This window comes from Pholcus phalangioides, unplaced genomic scaffold (genome assembly GCF_987345545.1).
Source record: "Pholcus phalangioides strain wild (caught in Gottingen) unplaced genomic scaffold, Ppha-v1.0 ptg000020l_1, whole genome shotgun sequence".
Classification (NCBI taxonomy): Eukaryota; Metazoa; Arthropoda; class Arachnida; order Araneae; family Pholcidae; genus Pholcus; species Pholcus phalangioides.
In genome coordinates this window covers 13,844,384-13,859,748 of record NW_028301613.1, presented here as the reverse complement: position 1 = coordinate 13,859,748, position 15,365 = coordinate 13,844,384, and the positions used below count along the sequence as shown (strand labels likewise).

At 38.6% G+C, this 15,365-nt stretch overlaps 1 protein-coding gene across 1 annotated transcript in view; it reads right to left on the bottom strand.

The window, feature by feature from the left end:
* Positions 1–454: 454 nt before the first annotated feature.
* Positions 455–15,365, bottom strand: part of LOC149071036 (ATP-binding cassette sub-family C member 4-like) — a 78,524-nt gene continuing 63,613 nt past the window's right edge. Inside the window, exons 19-27 of the mRNA XM_089248297.1 lie at positions 12,205–12,355; positions 11,029–11,259; positions 10,764–10,867; positions 9,479–9,676; positions 6,805–6,960; positions 4,794–4,883; positions 4,497–4,669; positions 1,530–1,635; positions 455–947 (exon numbers count right to left, since the gene is read on the bottom strand). Coding sequence (XP_089104423.1) covers positions 585–947; positions 1,530–1,635; positions 4,497–4,669; positions 4,794–4,883; positions 6,805–6,960; positions 9,479–9,676; positions 10,764–10,867; positions 11,029–11,259; positions 12,205–12,355 — 1,572 coding nt within the window. The 3' untranslated portion in view covers positions 455–584. The remainder of the gene's footprint in view (positions 948–1,529; positions 1,636–4,496; positions 4,670–4,793; positions 4,884–6,804; positions 6,961–9,478; positions 9,677–10,763; positions 10,868–11,028; positions 11,260–12,204; positions 12,356–15,365) is intronic.

Here is a 15,365-nt window from a genome sequence, read left to right as displayed (position 1 = left end):
GTTTGCCATATTTTGAATCACAGCATCACATTTCGGCGTAGAATCTTCCTGGTTCGCTCACAAATACCGCATGGTGATTAGATTATGTAGAAATCACCAATTCTGAGCCCGATTGTTTCTTTTCTGCACGACCATACTGGCGCAGGTAGCGGAATTCATCCCCTTGAATATTCTGAGGAAAAATGGATTACTTGCTGATGTCATGGGGCAGAGTGTAAACGGCCTATCTCTAAGAGCGGGTGTTGGTATAACATTGCTTACTGTCTCAACTTCAAGGTGTTTGAGGGTCGTCTCAAAGTTATTCAGTTGAGCTAAAATTTAACACAGATCTGCTTTTTTTTGACTGATTGGAATAGGGGGGAGGGGTAGAAGCGAAACTTTTAAAAAGTTGAAAAATAATAAGTAACGTGTTACAATTATGCACTTAAAATAATAGACACATGTTCAATGATGAAATAGTTCTAAATTTTAATTATTTAAGAATTTCACCAAAAACAAAAAGATGGGATTCACAAAACTCGTCACGTGCGTATGTATCAGAATTATTGGGAAGAGGCTATTTACATACAAAGGGTGTCGATTTATCACAAGTACGTCATCTCAGTCTGCTCATAAACGTCACTCGTTGGCTGTTGCTCTGCAGATGACGTCGGGGGAACCACGAGACCAACACTAGTCTTACTAATGGGGGATGTCGGAACTTCGACTGTAGGTGTGTTCATGTCCACGACCTCGTCTCCTTCGTCGCTGCCGAACACGGATGTCTTGTGGATACTGTCGTACCTGGAACGTTTCGTCGAGTTTTGGTGAGCCTGGCGGGCTACTTCACGGAGTTGCTGTGCCATGGCTGGTCCGGTCATCTGAACCATGTGCGAGAACTGACTGTTGCGGTTCTGGAGGAGCAGATACGGCTCGTTGAACTCTTTTATTTCCCCAGCGTCCAGTACCTTACACCAGGATGAGAGCAGGTTGTTAGCCATTTGTACATAAACATCAGTCAAGAATAAGTAAGTCACTTTGAAAGTTTCTGGATTGAAACAAATCAAAATATCCTTCGAGCGGAAACCATGGCGCGGGAGGTCCGCGCCAAATAACCTACTATAAAACTGAAGAAAATTTTGGGCAAATGCCTAAGACAGAGGATCATCATGACAATGCAGCAGCTGACCCTGAATCAAGAACAATCCAGTATCTGCAAGTCATGTTCGACCTGCGCCATTGCTTTTTGTTTTGCTTTTTTACCGAAAGTGAAAAATGATCTTTAAAAGTATGCTGTACATTCATGTATTGCCCTGGTTATGGATTTGGATGAGAAAGAATGGGAATTCAAACTTTTAATTCTTGGCTTTTGCCAATGAAAATCTGCACCGAATGCCACAGAGAATAGAAACCGGAAAAAAAATGTCGAAATTAACTACTAGCTACCTTTCTGCTATCCCAAAACTTTCGGAGTGACCTTAAACATCACAAGATTCTAATACATAATAAGAAAAGTCTAAATATAGAATTAGGAAAAGAAAAATGCTTACGAGAACTCTGTCTGAATCCATGATCGTGTGGAGCCTGTGAGCAATGGTCAGAACGGTACAGTGCTTGAACTGAGTCCTGATAGTCTGTTGGATCAAGCTGTCAGTGCTGAAAGGTAAAAAAGAAAAGATTAAACGGTATCAGAAGCAGAGTTATAAGCAAAGTGCAGTAGCACGTTGCTACTTAACCGTACATGCACCGAATACACTCTATGGAATTTCTAACGAATTGGTACATGCAAGAATGTGCATGTACATATATTGTTCGTAATGCTTGTTATGCGTACTGCGCTGCGTCTACCATCAGTTTTTTCTAACTATGAGTGAAGTGTAATGATTGAAAATTTTACAGTTGTAGCCTGCTGCTCTCTGTGGCGAGACTTTTTAATGGGGAGATTGGCTCGCGATTATGCCTTGAAGTTAGGAACCAGCTGTAACATTGCTGAAGAACAACTGTGGGTAGAGGCCGAATCTCCCCAACTCTATATTTGGTTAATGTCTGCACATGGTATTTGGATTTGTTGGCATTTTTCACTTGTTTATAATGGTGTGTATGTTTTATAAATACGTTACCTCTTACCTTATTTGGTGGTTGTACATGTCAATTCCACAGCAATGTCCCTTCTTAACATTGTTCATAAGCTAAACGAAATGAGTGATCCTGGCCAGTTTGTCATTTCGTTATCATAGTTGTCATTGTGTTTTTACAAAAAAAAATTCTGAAAATATCGATCTGAAATGCAAATTTGCATCATCAAATATTCTCACTAGCCGTTTTCTAAAATGAGTTTTTTTTTGAGATAGTAGGGCCTCGAAGTTAGACCGCACCACTGTACGTGAAAAAATGCAACTCGTTCTATTCCGCTTTCTCGCTAACTGTTCTTGCAGCTGCCTACCTCTTCTGAATTCCACCTTCGGTTACATTTATGTTCCAGTGATACACAGTTACTTGCAATTGTGTATTGTCCAATACCAGCCGGGCGGGGGCCTTTCAATTTTTCCTGATGTGCTAATCTCGCAGTTTGCACCCTTCAAACGCTGGTTGGCATGCAGTTTCACAGTAGATCACCAGGATTGCATTATGACAATGCCCACCTGTCACCCTTGTAGCATGATATTCCTTTGATGGAGAGATGAGTTTTCCTTCTCTTCCAAGGTCACATCTTCTCTCTACTTTACCTCACACCAACTCCAGTCTTATATCTGTATATGACAATTTCCTACCAGTGGAGTTGGGTGAGAAATGAAGATGGTGGTCGCCACAGGCTCCGTAGGTAAAGGACTTGATTCTGATGTTCTTTGGCTGGATTCGAGCCCTTGGACCAGGCAGTAACCGGTAACCTTCATAGTGAGAAGACGAGCATCTTATCACAGCGCCACTCTGGGCACCTCTGACATCATTGGGTTGTTTTCCTGGAACTCTAACGTCATTCTAGGATTGTTGGAATTCGGCTGCAACTTCATTTCCGAATGATAACTAGACTCGCCCGATGGCATGACTTTTGAATGGATTTTTTATTTCAATATTATCGAGATATTAACAGTTTTGTTTGAGTTGATGTTGTCTAATGAATTGATTTGTTTTAACTGTGGAGAAATGCCAATTTTGTCTCAGTATTATTTGTACCCCCTGCACTTTGTCTGTACGGGTTGGAAGTTGAAATAGGGTTGTTGCAGTGTGATATTGCTTAGCTGCTCGCTCTGTCTTTAAAGATATACAGGGCGATTCAAAATGCAGTGTACAAACTTTTAGAGGAGGTGGAGAACATTGTTAGGAATCATAATCACATAGGAAAGAATGGTTGGAAATGCCACCCTCAAGTGATAAAGAGCCAAAGACACAGTAAGGGCAGAATGCAGTGTAAAGCGCTTTATCACCCCCCCCCCCCAAAAAAAAGAGTACAATAATAGTTACAAGCATCACAGGAGGTGTTAAAAATTTCTCCCATTGGCATTGATGCAGGCATGGCATATACGTGCATGGATTGCCAAACATTTTCAAAGATACTGGCATTTCACGGATCATAGCAGCAGAGATAATGATTCGTACCACTAAGTCCATGTCTGAATCTACTGCGGTTTTGTAAACAATGACCTTCAAGCACCACAGCGGAGAAAAAAATCAAGAAAAGATAAATCAGGTGATCTGTGGGGGGGGGGGGGGGTGTCATGAGATGGGACCCCCACAACCCAATCCATCTACTTCTAAATGTCTGTGCATTGCCACCTATCCATTTCCGACCATGCTTTCCTACATGATTATGATTCCTAACGATGTTCTCTACCTTCCATAAAAGTTTGTACGTTGAGTTTGATTTACATGCCATAGAAAAATGTTGAACCTAAAATTTTATACTCAATTCCAACGAAGGTTTTTAGAAATCTGAGAAAACTCGATTAGTCTCAATCGGCACTCAGAAGATTACAAAAATATTTATACACATCTTAAACTATAATGCTTTTCCCACACAAACCTATGCGTTTGCATCCTTATACTCTGCGCGAGACATTTGCAAATACCCATAGAGACATACCATCCACATAAGTGCTGCACTTTGGTACGGTACAGCCCTACTGCACTGCTATCTTACGTTTGAAAGTGTAGGCAGATCTATGAGATGATTTTTTGAGAGGCGATTAAAATAAAATCAATGTCTCAGCCATGATTCAAACCCCTTATCTATACAGCCTGAAGCTGGTATGCAAATGGAACCAGGTGGTCTAGTAGGTTTAATTTAATATCCTCAGTTTTGCTGTAAGACAGTGCAAGCTGGATGAATCCATTATCTTAATGTCTTCTGTGAACTTCGGTACGAAGAAACATTTGGGTGGGGGGAACCCATGCGCAGGACACATGGTAGTGTAAAAATATAAAGTAGCCAACACATAAAAGTACATGAAACAATGAAATATTTTTTTATCTGGGGTAAAACTACGTGTAAGTGTGTATTACGGAAATAGATAAAATACCTGGGATCAACGTTTGCTGTGGCTTCATCAAGCACCAAGATCCTGTTTCTTCGCAGAATCGCCCTGGCAAGACATATGAGCTGTCGCTGTCCAACACTGAAATTTCCGCCTCCCTCTGATACTTCTGTGTCCAATCCACCGGGAAGTTCTTCGATGGCTTCTTTCAAGTATGCCTATTCAAACAAGCAGACAGCACATTAGTTACCAAACATTGAAAGACAAGCCTGCTGCTGGTTTTGATAACCATGTAACCCTTCTAGAGCAACCAACAAAACAATGATGCCAAGTGTTACTAACCTCATCAAGAGCTTGCCACAAGTCTCTGTCGGAATGTTCGCTGAACGGGTCGAGATTCCTCCGAACTGGACCATTGAACAGAACTGGATCCTGGGAAATCATAGCAATGAAATATTGGGTATTTTTGTTCAAATAGACATATATTATGAGGCAATACAGGGTGATTCAGAAATTCATGAGAAAAAATTTTAAGGAGTGATAAAAAAAAATTGAAATAAAAACTTTGGAAGCTCCAAAACTGTACAGGAGTGTTTTAAGACAAGATGCATGGCAGTTCGCAGAACTTTTGAGTCATTGAACCTGTCAGCGCAAAACAGTCTTGTTGCATCCTCATACTCCAGGCACGTCCTGTATCTTGTATCCTGTTAACAAGGGAGCCTGTTTTGCACAGACACAGGTACAAATCACTAGGACAATCACTAAAATGTTTTTAGATCTGGCATGCGTCGTGTTGGAAAACACACCCAGTGTAGTCTTGGAGCTTCCAAAGCATCAGTGTTCGCAGCACCGTACACGAAATGCATGTCTGCCTTATTCTGCTTCACGAAACTATCCATCCATTTTGCAATCCACAATACAAATGGCTATAAACAGCAAACCTGTACGCTCAATGACAGCTGTCTAGCAGTTTACTGTCTGTATTGCAAACATGAATTGTACAAAGAAAATTGCTTGTGTAGATGTGTTTTATGACTACTTGAAGTTTTGTCCGCGAGTTCTGAATCTCCTGCTCACCTCACTTGCATTGGCTGAACCACGATATCAAATTAGGCAAAATCAATAAATAAATACCAAGAATAAATCTATATAGAACAGGAAGGGGCAGAGGGCGATCATCTTGATAATTAGGCAGACTATTCCCTGTGGTTGAGATTTCGCAGACCTAGGGAGGATTGCTGAACTCTTAATAAACTGTTGGCATTGTTTCCGAACAGTCCAAATTCAATGTTACGTTACATCTATAATCTAATCTTAGTACTAAGTATAATAACGAATCTCTTAAGGACACCAAATGCTATTCCACCTCTTTCTCTCTCCCCCCCCCCATGGATCAGTTTGCAAAGGCCGAATCGTGATTCCTGGAAGCATTTCAATTAATAAAAACAGATTTTGGATAGGCTGGATGGAAAGCACAGAGCAGAATCCCATTCAGCATTGGAAAAGGATGTCTCAAATTAAACTGAGGGGGATTAGGAGATATATCTGTTGGTTTGCTGCTTGGAATTACGCTACAGAGATTACTCAAAATGACTGTGGGAAAAGGGGGTGCGGAAAGCATAACGAACTGAAAAGAAAACACAAACATTTTGTAGTATAATCAGCTTAGCATGAGTATCAGCATTACTGAGATTATGTAGAAATAAGATGATGTGAATGCATCTTGACAGGGGAGTCAAAGTCTTGAAAGTACATGATAAGAACCAGTTAAAGCTTCCCCTACCCCTCTTTAGAGCTACCATTCTGGCTTGGGACGTGTGATAACCCTTTAAGCGGCATTGACATGATATCTCGCCACTTTAAAAACCTTTTAATTCAGCATTGACGAGCTCAGACAATTTGTAAAGTTTATTTCCCAACAGAACACTCTTCTCTATACCCCTTCGTTTGCACCTGCTGAAAATCGAAAAAGAAAGCTTACTTTATTTACAGAGATATGACACTTTGAAGGGGATTTACTGGCATCTGCTGCTCTGCTTAGAGGGTTAATCATATCACATCACTTTCAAGTTGGAAACGCAGCTCGTACAAATTCCTCTGAGGAATTTTTAACAAGTCAGTGCATGCTGCGTGTGTATATGTGTGGTGCTAACCTATTAATGTTGCCAGAATTATGCATGTTTCGTGTTCTGCCCACTGCCTTCCATATTTCAAGGTGAAGGTGATGAGCATTTGAATTTTCACGTTATGTGAATATCACGGTGGAGGTCTGCCAGCTAATCTTTCTGGGGATAGGCTTTTTCAAGTTGGGAAAAACTACGCAAAAAAAAAAAGAAAAGGAACTGGTACATACCTGCGGAATTATAGATATTTTCTTTCTGAGATCGTGCAGCCCTATTTCATTAGCATTGATGCCATCAATCTCCACTATGCCATCTGGTTCAGTCATACGAAACAGTAGAGAGATCATCGAGCTTTTGCCAGCTCCCGTTCGACCGACGATTCCAATCTATTCAATCAAAGAAAGAGAAAAAGATTTCTATCATAAATTAAATATCAATGATTATATAACAATAAACTGCAACTTGAATCATATTATTGTACAGTAGAATCCAGACTGACTGGAGAGGATGGCTTTATACAAGATTACGGGGAATCTTGATTGAAAAAAAGAAAACATTTCGTTAGCTGAATAGATGATGCCACGTTCTGTGGTACTTATACTTCCTAGGATGAGTATTTTTTTTTTATGGGTGAGATGGGGACGTTGCTTGTTAGGTTTGACTGCCTTTTCTCGTGAACTATTGTCTTTTGAATATTTTTTGGCATGTGGCACAAATCTTTTCATGCTGGGAAATCATCCATTCGGCAATAATCCAATGCTGGCATAACTTCTGCCAATTTTCTGACGAGAAGCTGCTCATGTTACATCTGCTAGCATTTCCGAAGCCCATAAATGTAACCCTGGTCAACCCTTGGGCCTGGCCATTAATGGAATTTCAATTAATTAAGGTTCTATGTGATCACGTGTATATCTACTTCAGGGCTGGACAAATCTGTTGCCCGACATGCCCAGGGTATGTATTTTTTCAACCTTTCATTTTCTTTCAAACCGAGCACAACTCAGGTCTATCATCATTTATGGGCGATTTACTAGTGAGTTGTGCCAGAGGTGTAACTGTGTGTGTACCAATTTTTTCAACCACATGCCTAAATGCAGGCACGTAAAGAAACATTTTCGTGTTTTGATTGGTGGCGGGCGATGCAAGGCCAGTCATCTTACCATTTCACTACAACTGTGTAGTTGCATAATGAGGCGAATATGGGGGGTTTTATGGCATATAAATAGACAGTTTTCAGAAGCTTACTGGGAGAGGGAGGAGGGATATTAATATATTACATACTATGTAAATTGACCACGTTATTTGGATCCTTTTCAATCGAAGGTATGTTTCAATAACAGCTGACAAGAAAAAGGTTTGAACCAGGACTTCCTAGACATGCTTCATAGTAAGGTTTGCTGATAGTACTACCTGATTGTGATTTAGGAGCTACTAGTTATTCTTATTTAATTTTCAGCTAAGATATTGTTACACAATTGCGATGGATTATACAGGGTGAACAGCGAACACAGGGCGTATAACATTTTGCTGGCGAACCATTGATCTTGGAGGCACACTTCTAATTGGAAAAAGTTTTCAAACAACATGTAGAGTTCATGTACATCATTCGTGTTGCAAGGGTTTGTATAGTTATTAAAAAAAATACTGTGTAAAAATTAACTTTTTATACAACCCGTGTGTCCCAAACCCAATTAAGAAGGTGTTGCCTTGTCTCTCCTGATGCCAACAAGGGTAAAAAAAATCCATGTTCCTGGTGAAATATAATAATTTCTAAGTGTAATATTCACTGGGATACTCGAAAAATGGAGGAAAGTTGGGAAAGAACAGCATTAAATGCAAGTAAAATGGGTTTTCCGCATTTACAGGTGTTTTTTCTTACCTTCTAATTAGAATATCTCGTTGAATATTGAAGTTAAAACATGGATTTGGTTGTTTTTTTTGGCATCATGGGAGACAGGGCAACAACTTTCTAATTGGGTTTTGCAGCACACAGGGACTGTATTAACATTTTGATAACTATAACCTAACTAACCCCTTGCAAAATTAATGGCATATCCGAGTGCTACACGCTATTTGGAAACTTTTTCTAACTGAAAGTATACCTCTAGGATCAATGGTTCACCAGTAAAATGCTATACATCCTCTATAACATCAGTGCACGTTAATCTATTTCATTTTTATGGCCCTTAATACTTTGCAGCCTGGTGCTGCTCTCGTCTCTCTCGCACCTGTCCAAATTCGGTCCTGGAATGTAAATCAGTTATGATTCCACGAGCAAAATGAGCAGTAACTTACCAACTTCTATTCAGACACCAATAGCGCTGAAAATTATAATTGATGCGGATCTTAGACTTTCAATTTGTGACTGCAATAATTTGTATGAGGATCGGGATCGATAGTCCAAAAATGAATAAATTTGACCCTTTCAGACGAAAGAGGGAGTACGAGATAAATCTGCTGGTTTTCATCATATCGACAGTCACAGTAATGATAAGGCATATTCAGATGATGATTTATATTAAACATTTTGTTTGTCAGTCAACACCATCTATAGCAGAAGGCCTCTACACAAAGCTCGAAACGTCACTGAAGAACATCTCACCTATAGCCATTGGATGTAACAGGCCAATGCATACGTCATCATTATCCTTTTTTGTAGTATATCAATGGTTATAGGTGAGATGATCTTCAGTGATATCACAAGCTTCGCATGGAGGCCTTCTGCTATAAATGGCATTGGTTCAGTACAATTTTTTTGAAGATGATTATTTGAATAACTATTTTTTTTTACAATGAAATAAGAAAATGTAGTAACATTTAGGAGTATTTTTTGGGCATGTAAAAATATTGATTCGGGCACGTAAATTTTGTTCAGCCCCGAATTATTTCCATTTATTTACCCACCTTTTCTTCAGCAAACAACTGGAAGTTCAAGTTTCTAAGCACAGGAGGATCATCCTTAGAGTACTGCAGGGAAACATCGTGGAAAGTGATATCACCTTTTTGCGGCCATTGTGGAGGCGGCTTCTTGCCAGGCTTGCTTTCCAGATCTGCTTCGGATTTCAGGTTGCTGTATTCGATAACTCTTTCGACCGATGTCATCTATACAGCGCATAAGAGAAGAACTCATGGTTATTTTTAAAACATAGAGCAGCATAAATTACTTAAAAATATTTTTGCATTCACATTTGTATCAATAAAATACCACTCGATATGCTAAAGTGCTGATTGGAACGGAACCTGAACTAGAGAATCTATTCTAATACGAAGCAGCACCAATCCTTTTGCTTTATGACACACAATAAGACTATTTTGTAGACCAGGCATCTTCAACTTGTTGGTGCACCTTGAAGCACCCAGAGTGCTCAATGCTCATGTCTAGTTTCGTGCTTGCGAGCACTTGATCACCGTTTTAATCAAACAGCTTGTACTAATTGCACTAAAGGATCATCCTGAATTCATGTTTTCGTATGTCAAACTTGGTGTATGGGTGCTCTTCTTTTGATGATGCGTACAGACAGTGCTTGTGACTAGAAACAGGTTGAAGACCTTTGGTGTAGACCATAGTTTCCCAAATTTTTCATTTCATCTTGCCCTTCCCCTCCTTTAAAATTTTTTCTTCTCATCGCTTCCCAACTCAAGTCAACCCATAGGATCCCATACGGAACCTTAAGCTCCCACAGACCCTTCCATCGCCCACTTTGGGAAACACTGGTGTAGACTTTCATTAAATTTTTGAGACCAATTTCTGAATTAGTCAAATATCCTTAATATATCCCATTTATCCTTCAATATCCTATTCAAAAATCAACTAAGCAACTGACTTTGCAAGTAATATTGATTTTGCAATAAGATCATTTTAACGCATGGGTTTCTCCGGGGACTTATCTCTGTGTTATAGGGGAGGAGGGACAATTGGTGATCTTGCATAGCGATTAAAATTGCATTGCTTCAGATCTGTATTGAGTTGCTGAGCATTACTGGCAGGCAAGCATTTTGCTGCTAGTAGAAGAAGTGAATTGTTGGGATCCCTGCGAGTCTATGTTTAAACATGGTTCATGATTTGATAACAGGAACATCCTAGCAGAGTATGCATGAAATTGTGCATATTTTTAATGTTTTTTGAGCAGCAGAGAAAGCCTGCAACTGCTCCTGATCCAGCACGTTAAGAGAATTAAGAATTTCCTACCTGACTTTCAACTTCAGCAGACTGTCGCACACCCCACTGAAAACTGCCGCTCAACTGTAGGGCTGAAGCGATAGCCAACCCTGCTTTAGCAGCGTATGATGGATCTATAATGAACAAAAAAAAGTAATGACAAAATTCTAATGTGAAACACACTCTACATAAAAATACACAAACACGACAATTCAATATAAAAATCAAAGCATGTTTGTAATAACAGAGAAAATCTATACTTTGAACAGAGTAACTTATTGCAATTAAATCTTACCCTTAGATAAAACAACCATGGCAATAGTGACAGATGAAATGTAAAGAACGCAGAGCCAGTCCAGACAGATGCCAAACCACCGAGTGACGGCTATAAACATGAACCACGTCGAAGTGTGTTTGTCTTGGTAATGGTCAAAGGCAAGTTCAAACTTCCCTTGCACTTTGAAGGCTCGAATGGTAGTCAGACCGTACAAGGAAGTAGCCAAGTGCGAGAACACCGGACTTCTAGCTGAAATTTTGAAGGGGGAAAAAAATAAATTACAAGGAAACACTATATTGGGGGGGGGGGGGGAGTGACCAGATTTCACTGAAACAAAACAGAATATGTCAGATTTTTGTGAAATTCATCAAATTCCATCAAGTAACACAAATTTTTGGCAAGTCTTCAAGGGTCCAAAACAGGATCAAATGTTTCGACAAACTTCATATTTACGAAAAGACCATGTTTGTGCAAACTTTGCCTGTACACAATCTCAACCATTAATTCGAATTTCAGTCAGTTTGAAGTACAAACGGCAAGCCCATCGTCAAAACCACTCTGAACTTCAATATGTGTGTGTGGTGTCATAATTTTGAACCAGCTTGATCTAGTTCAATCATTTGTGCACATTTTCAAACTGCACTATACACAAGCCGAGGATTGCACAAATGTTTAATCATCTATGGAAAACATTAAAGAACAAATCAACAATGTCAAGGCACCAATTTTAGCATATTTTTGTCATTAAATATGCTAAAATTTAGGCTAGTATATGGACATCTTTTTCTCAGCCACCTCGCTGGGCATTTTGCCTGTTGTGGTGTTGTATTTGTATTTGCCTGCATCGTTGGTTTCTTCCTTAATGTGCATGTGAGGGTTCTTCATACATGATCAAACATTTGCGCAATCATTGGCTTGTGTATGGTGGGATTTGAAAATTTCCACAAACGTTTGAACTAAATCGAGCTGGTATAGGCTAGTATCAAGCAAATTATTGTTACTCCTCTAAGTATTGCTTATTTAAGATCAAATTACATTGTATTGGTGCACCCAGGGTAACCCAAAAATTGGCCGGGATACCGAGACATCTAGTCTGAAATCTTTCGATTTAAAATTCTATATGGTGCAAGGAATTTTTCCATTAAGTCACAATGTGTGTAAAAAAAGAGGCTCTATCAAGATTTGTGTACTTACTTATTCCTTCAAACCTTTTGACGTCTCGAGCCGTTGATATGTAGAAATTTCTCAGAAACACGAACAGAGCAGCTATCGCAATCGTTGGGATTAGAAGCCACGGTTCAACTGTGGCAACTATAGCTACAATTCCAAACATATTGAAAAATATCTGAAAACATCACAAGAAAATGTTATTCTTCTCTAGTCACACCCACATGCCATTAGCAAAAAAAAAAGTCTGAAAATCAGATTATGTTTCGCTTAGTCAGTGAATATCTCAAAGGTATGAGAAAATCAAGGTCACCCTTAACCACTTGACTCCCAGGCAATATGCAGCGCAAGTCCTATCATTTAAATATTTAGCAACCAGGACGTAAGCCCTTTTATGTCGTTTCTTTAAAAGCAATATCTGAGTGTTTAAGCCTGATTAGTCGGATATATGCACTTAAATATCAGGGTCCTGGTGGAGAGGTAAAAAAATTAGATGAATTTTTTCTACAGACAGCCTGCTATACACAGTAAAACCCCATAAAGTCGTCACTCATATTATCAAGAAATTATGATGGTTTAAGCGAACTGCTGCCAATTTCAATGTGCAATATTGTGAAAATTGTATAATTTTAAAATAATGTAAAATTTGTTAAAATATGAATTAAAATTACAATATTAACAACATTTATAGATTAGGAAAAGGAAAAAAAACAAAACTTCTACCTTTTTTTTAAGATTTCAGTATTTTACTTATGGTGGTACACTTATCAGTAATTCATGGCATGGGGCCCAATTTTGCTTTTGGTGGGAGGGGGGGGGGTCCCGGGCAGGGCAAAGCAGATGCTAAAGGGCCTGAATTTGGAAAAAAATGTTAGATTTTCCAACAGATATTTTGTTTAAATTTGAAACCTTAATTTCTCAGTTGGCAAATGAACTTCCTCAGCGTCACTTCAGCTGTTCAGTTTTCATACACAAGGCTTTTATGATCATATAACTGTGCTGTTTCTTTAAAGCAAATCAAGCTCTTTCTCCAAAGGGAGCCATCGAAATTTGTTCTCTTATACTTTCCCATAGTGAAGAGTTAACCAAAATTAGCAACGAGTAAACGAGAGTTTAATAATGTTATCTGGAGTGTATGGAGACGGAAGAGAAAAATGGCAATTTAACACCAGAGTGACAACTTAGAGGTTTCACTTGTTGCACACCATAGCTCTTTTCTTGCGTTTTTATAACCAGACCTAGTATAATTAGGGATTTTTAATCTTTGTGGAGTCAAATATTCTATGCCTGATCTCGAATCCAATCTTAAATACACCTTTTCTTAACGCCACCAAAAATTTGCCACCCTTTGCATACGCCTAAATAGAGCAATACAAAGTATCATCTAAAATATGTACATAAAAAATAACATTATTTAACACTAAAAACTATTAATAGCATAGTGAGTTAAAAGAATCAATAAGCTCCACTAGCATGCAAAGCGATTTCAACTTTAACTGGAACTGCAGTTTCTGACAGCAACACGTAAGACAGTGATAGCACGGGACAATCAATGCACAGGCATCTGCCTAATGTACCCGAAGGATGTTCCATAGGTTTGAAAATGCAGTTTCGTAAAAAAAAAAGTTTATTACTGCATTTGATGCTGAATCTCACTCATAACATTTATGTAGTTGCTTATAGTGTTCTTATTTGCGATGAATGAATCCTGTTGGGATAGATATTGACACATTTACATAATTGTCTTTGTCAAAGGAAGAGCTCATTAGCATCAGCCAAGGAGACAAGACCCAGAACTGTCTTAGATGCATAGGGTGAGAAGACAGCCTTGTGACGATGAGATTTGGCACTATGATTTTCAAGAGTAAGTAAAGAAATTGGTAGGCAGGTACATTGAGCTAGATAAAACACCACCACAATGCTGCTGACTGCCCTAAAAGGAAGAATTTCTAAAGGGTAAGGCTGGGATTACACTGGAAAAGTTCATTTATAAAACTTGAAAAATGCAAACAATAAAGTTATCAGTTTGCATTGGCTCGAATGTAACCGATAACCTTATTGGTTGCATTTTTCAAGTTTTATAAAAGGACTTTTCTAAAACGTTTATAGTGTAATGCCGGCCTAAGACAAATTTGTAAGCCAATACTATCATTTATTATTTCACCTGAATGGCTGTTAATTAATTTTTAATCTTGTAAAATGCAGTTCAGCATCAGAAGATAAAAAAAGCAAATGCATTTCAAGCGAAAGTGCGTCAGGCGGCTATTGAGAATAAGCAGTCATATCTTTGTATATACCTCAATGCAGTCGGATGCAGTGGGTGGAAGCACATCGTCAATCATTCCAATGTCCCGAGAAGAACGATTAAGCACATTGCCTATGGTCAGTAAAAGGAAGAGGGGGAGAAGGAGGAGGAAGGGTTACGATGTTAGTTCAGGCAGTGTTAGTTACATCAAAAGCATTATACAGTGGCACCTCGATCTACAAGTGTCTTGAATTGTGAGATAATGCAAATTATGGAAAAAAAATCTGCTAAAGAAGCAAATACTTGAAAGCAAATATTCAACTGATGAGCATTTAATGTGTACAATGTAAAATATCATCCAGCACATGAATGCTCTTTCTTTTCCAACAAATTCAAGGCAACAACTTTCTCGAACTGCACTCTACTATTCTAATGGCTTTCATATGAGTTTAAATGGTATATGTGTGTGAGAGGGAATCTGTTATTTTATAATCTATTATCTTTATAATTAAAAGCTCAAGTCAAGATGTGAAAAAACTTTCAGAAAAAAAATTATAGCTCGTAAGTCGAGGCACCACTAAATACAAAAAAAATCATTACAAACATCATTCAAAAACATTCAGACCAATTGTTAATTGTGTTAGTAACACGGTAAAGAATCCATTGAAACAGCATTTTTCAAACACTCGTTCAGTGGTACAGTCTCGATAGTATGATGAGAGCAAGAATTCAAACCAACTTTGATCCAAATACAATCTTGTATCAGGTAAATGTTATATATGCATAGGATGACCGAAAGTACAGAGGAAACTGGTTTGAATATTATGTAATGCCTACCATGGGAGCAAATGCAACTCATAGCATTGAGATTTAACTTGATAAACACTAATTCACATATGTATTTAAAATGCTCAAGTCCTTCAAATGCACTGACTTATGCTTA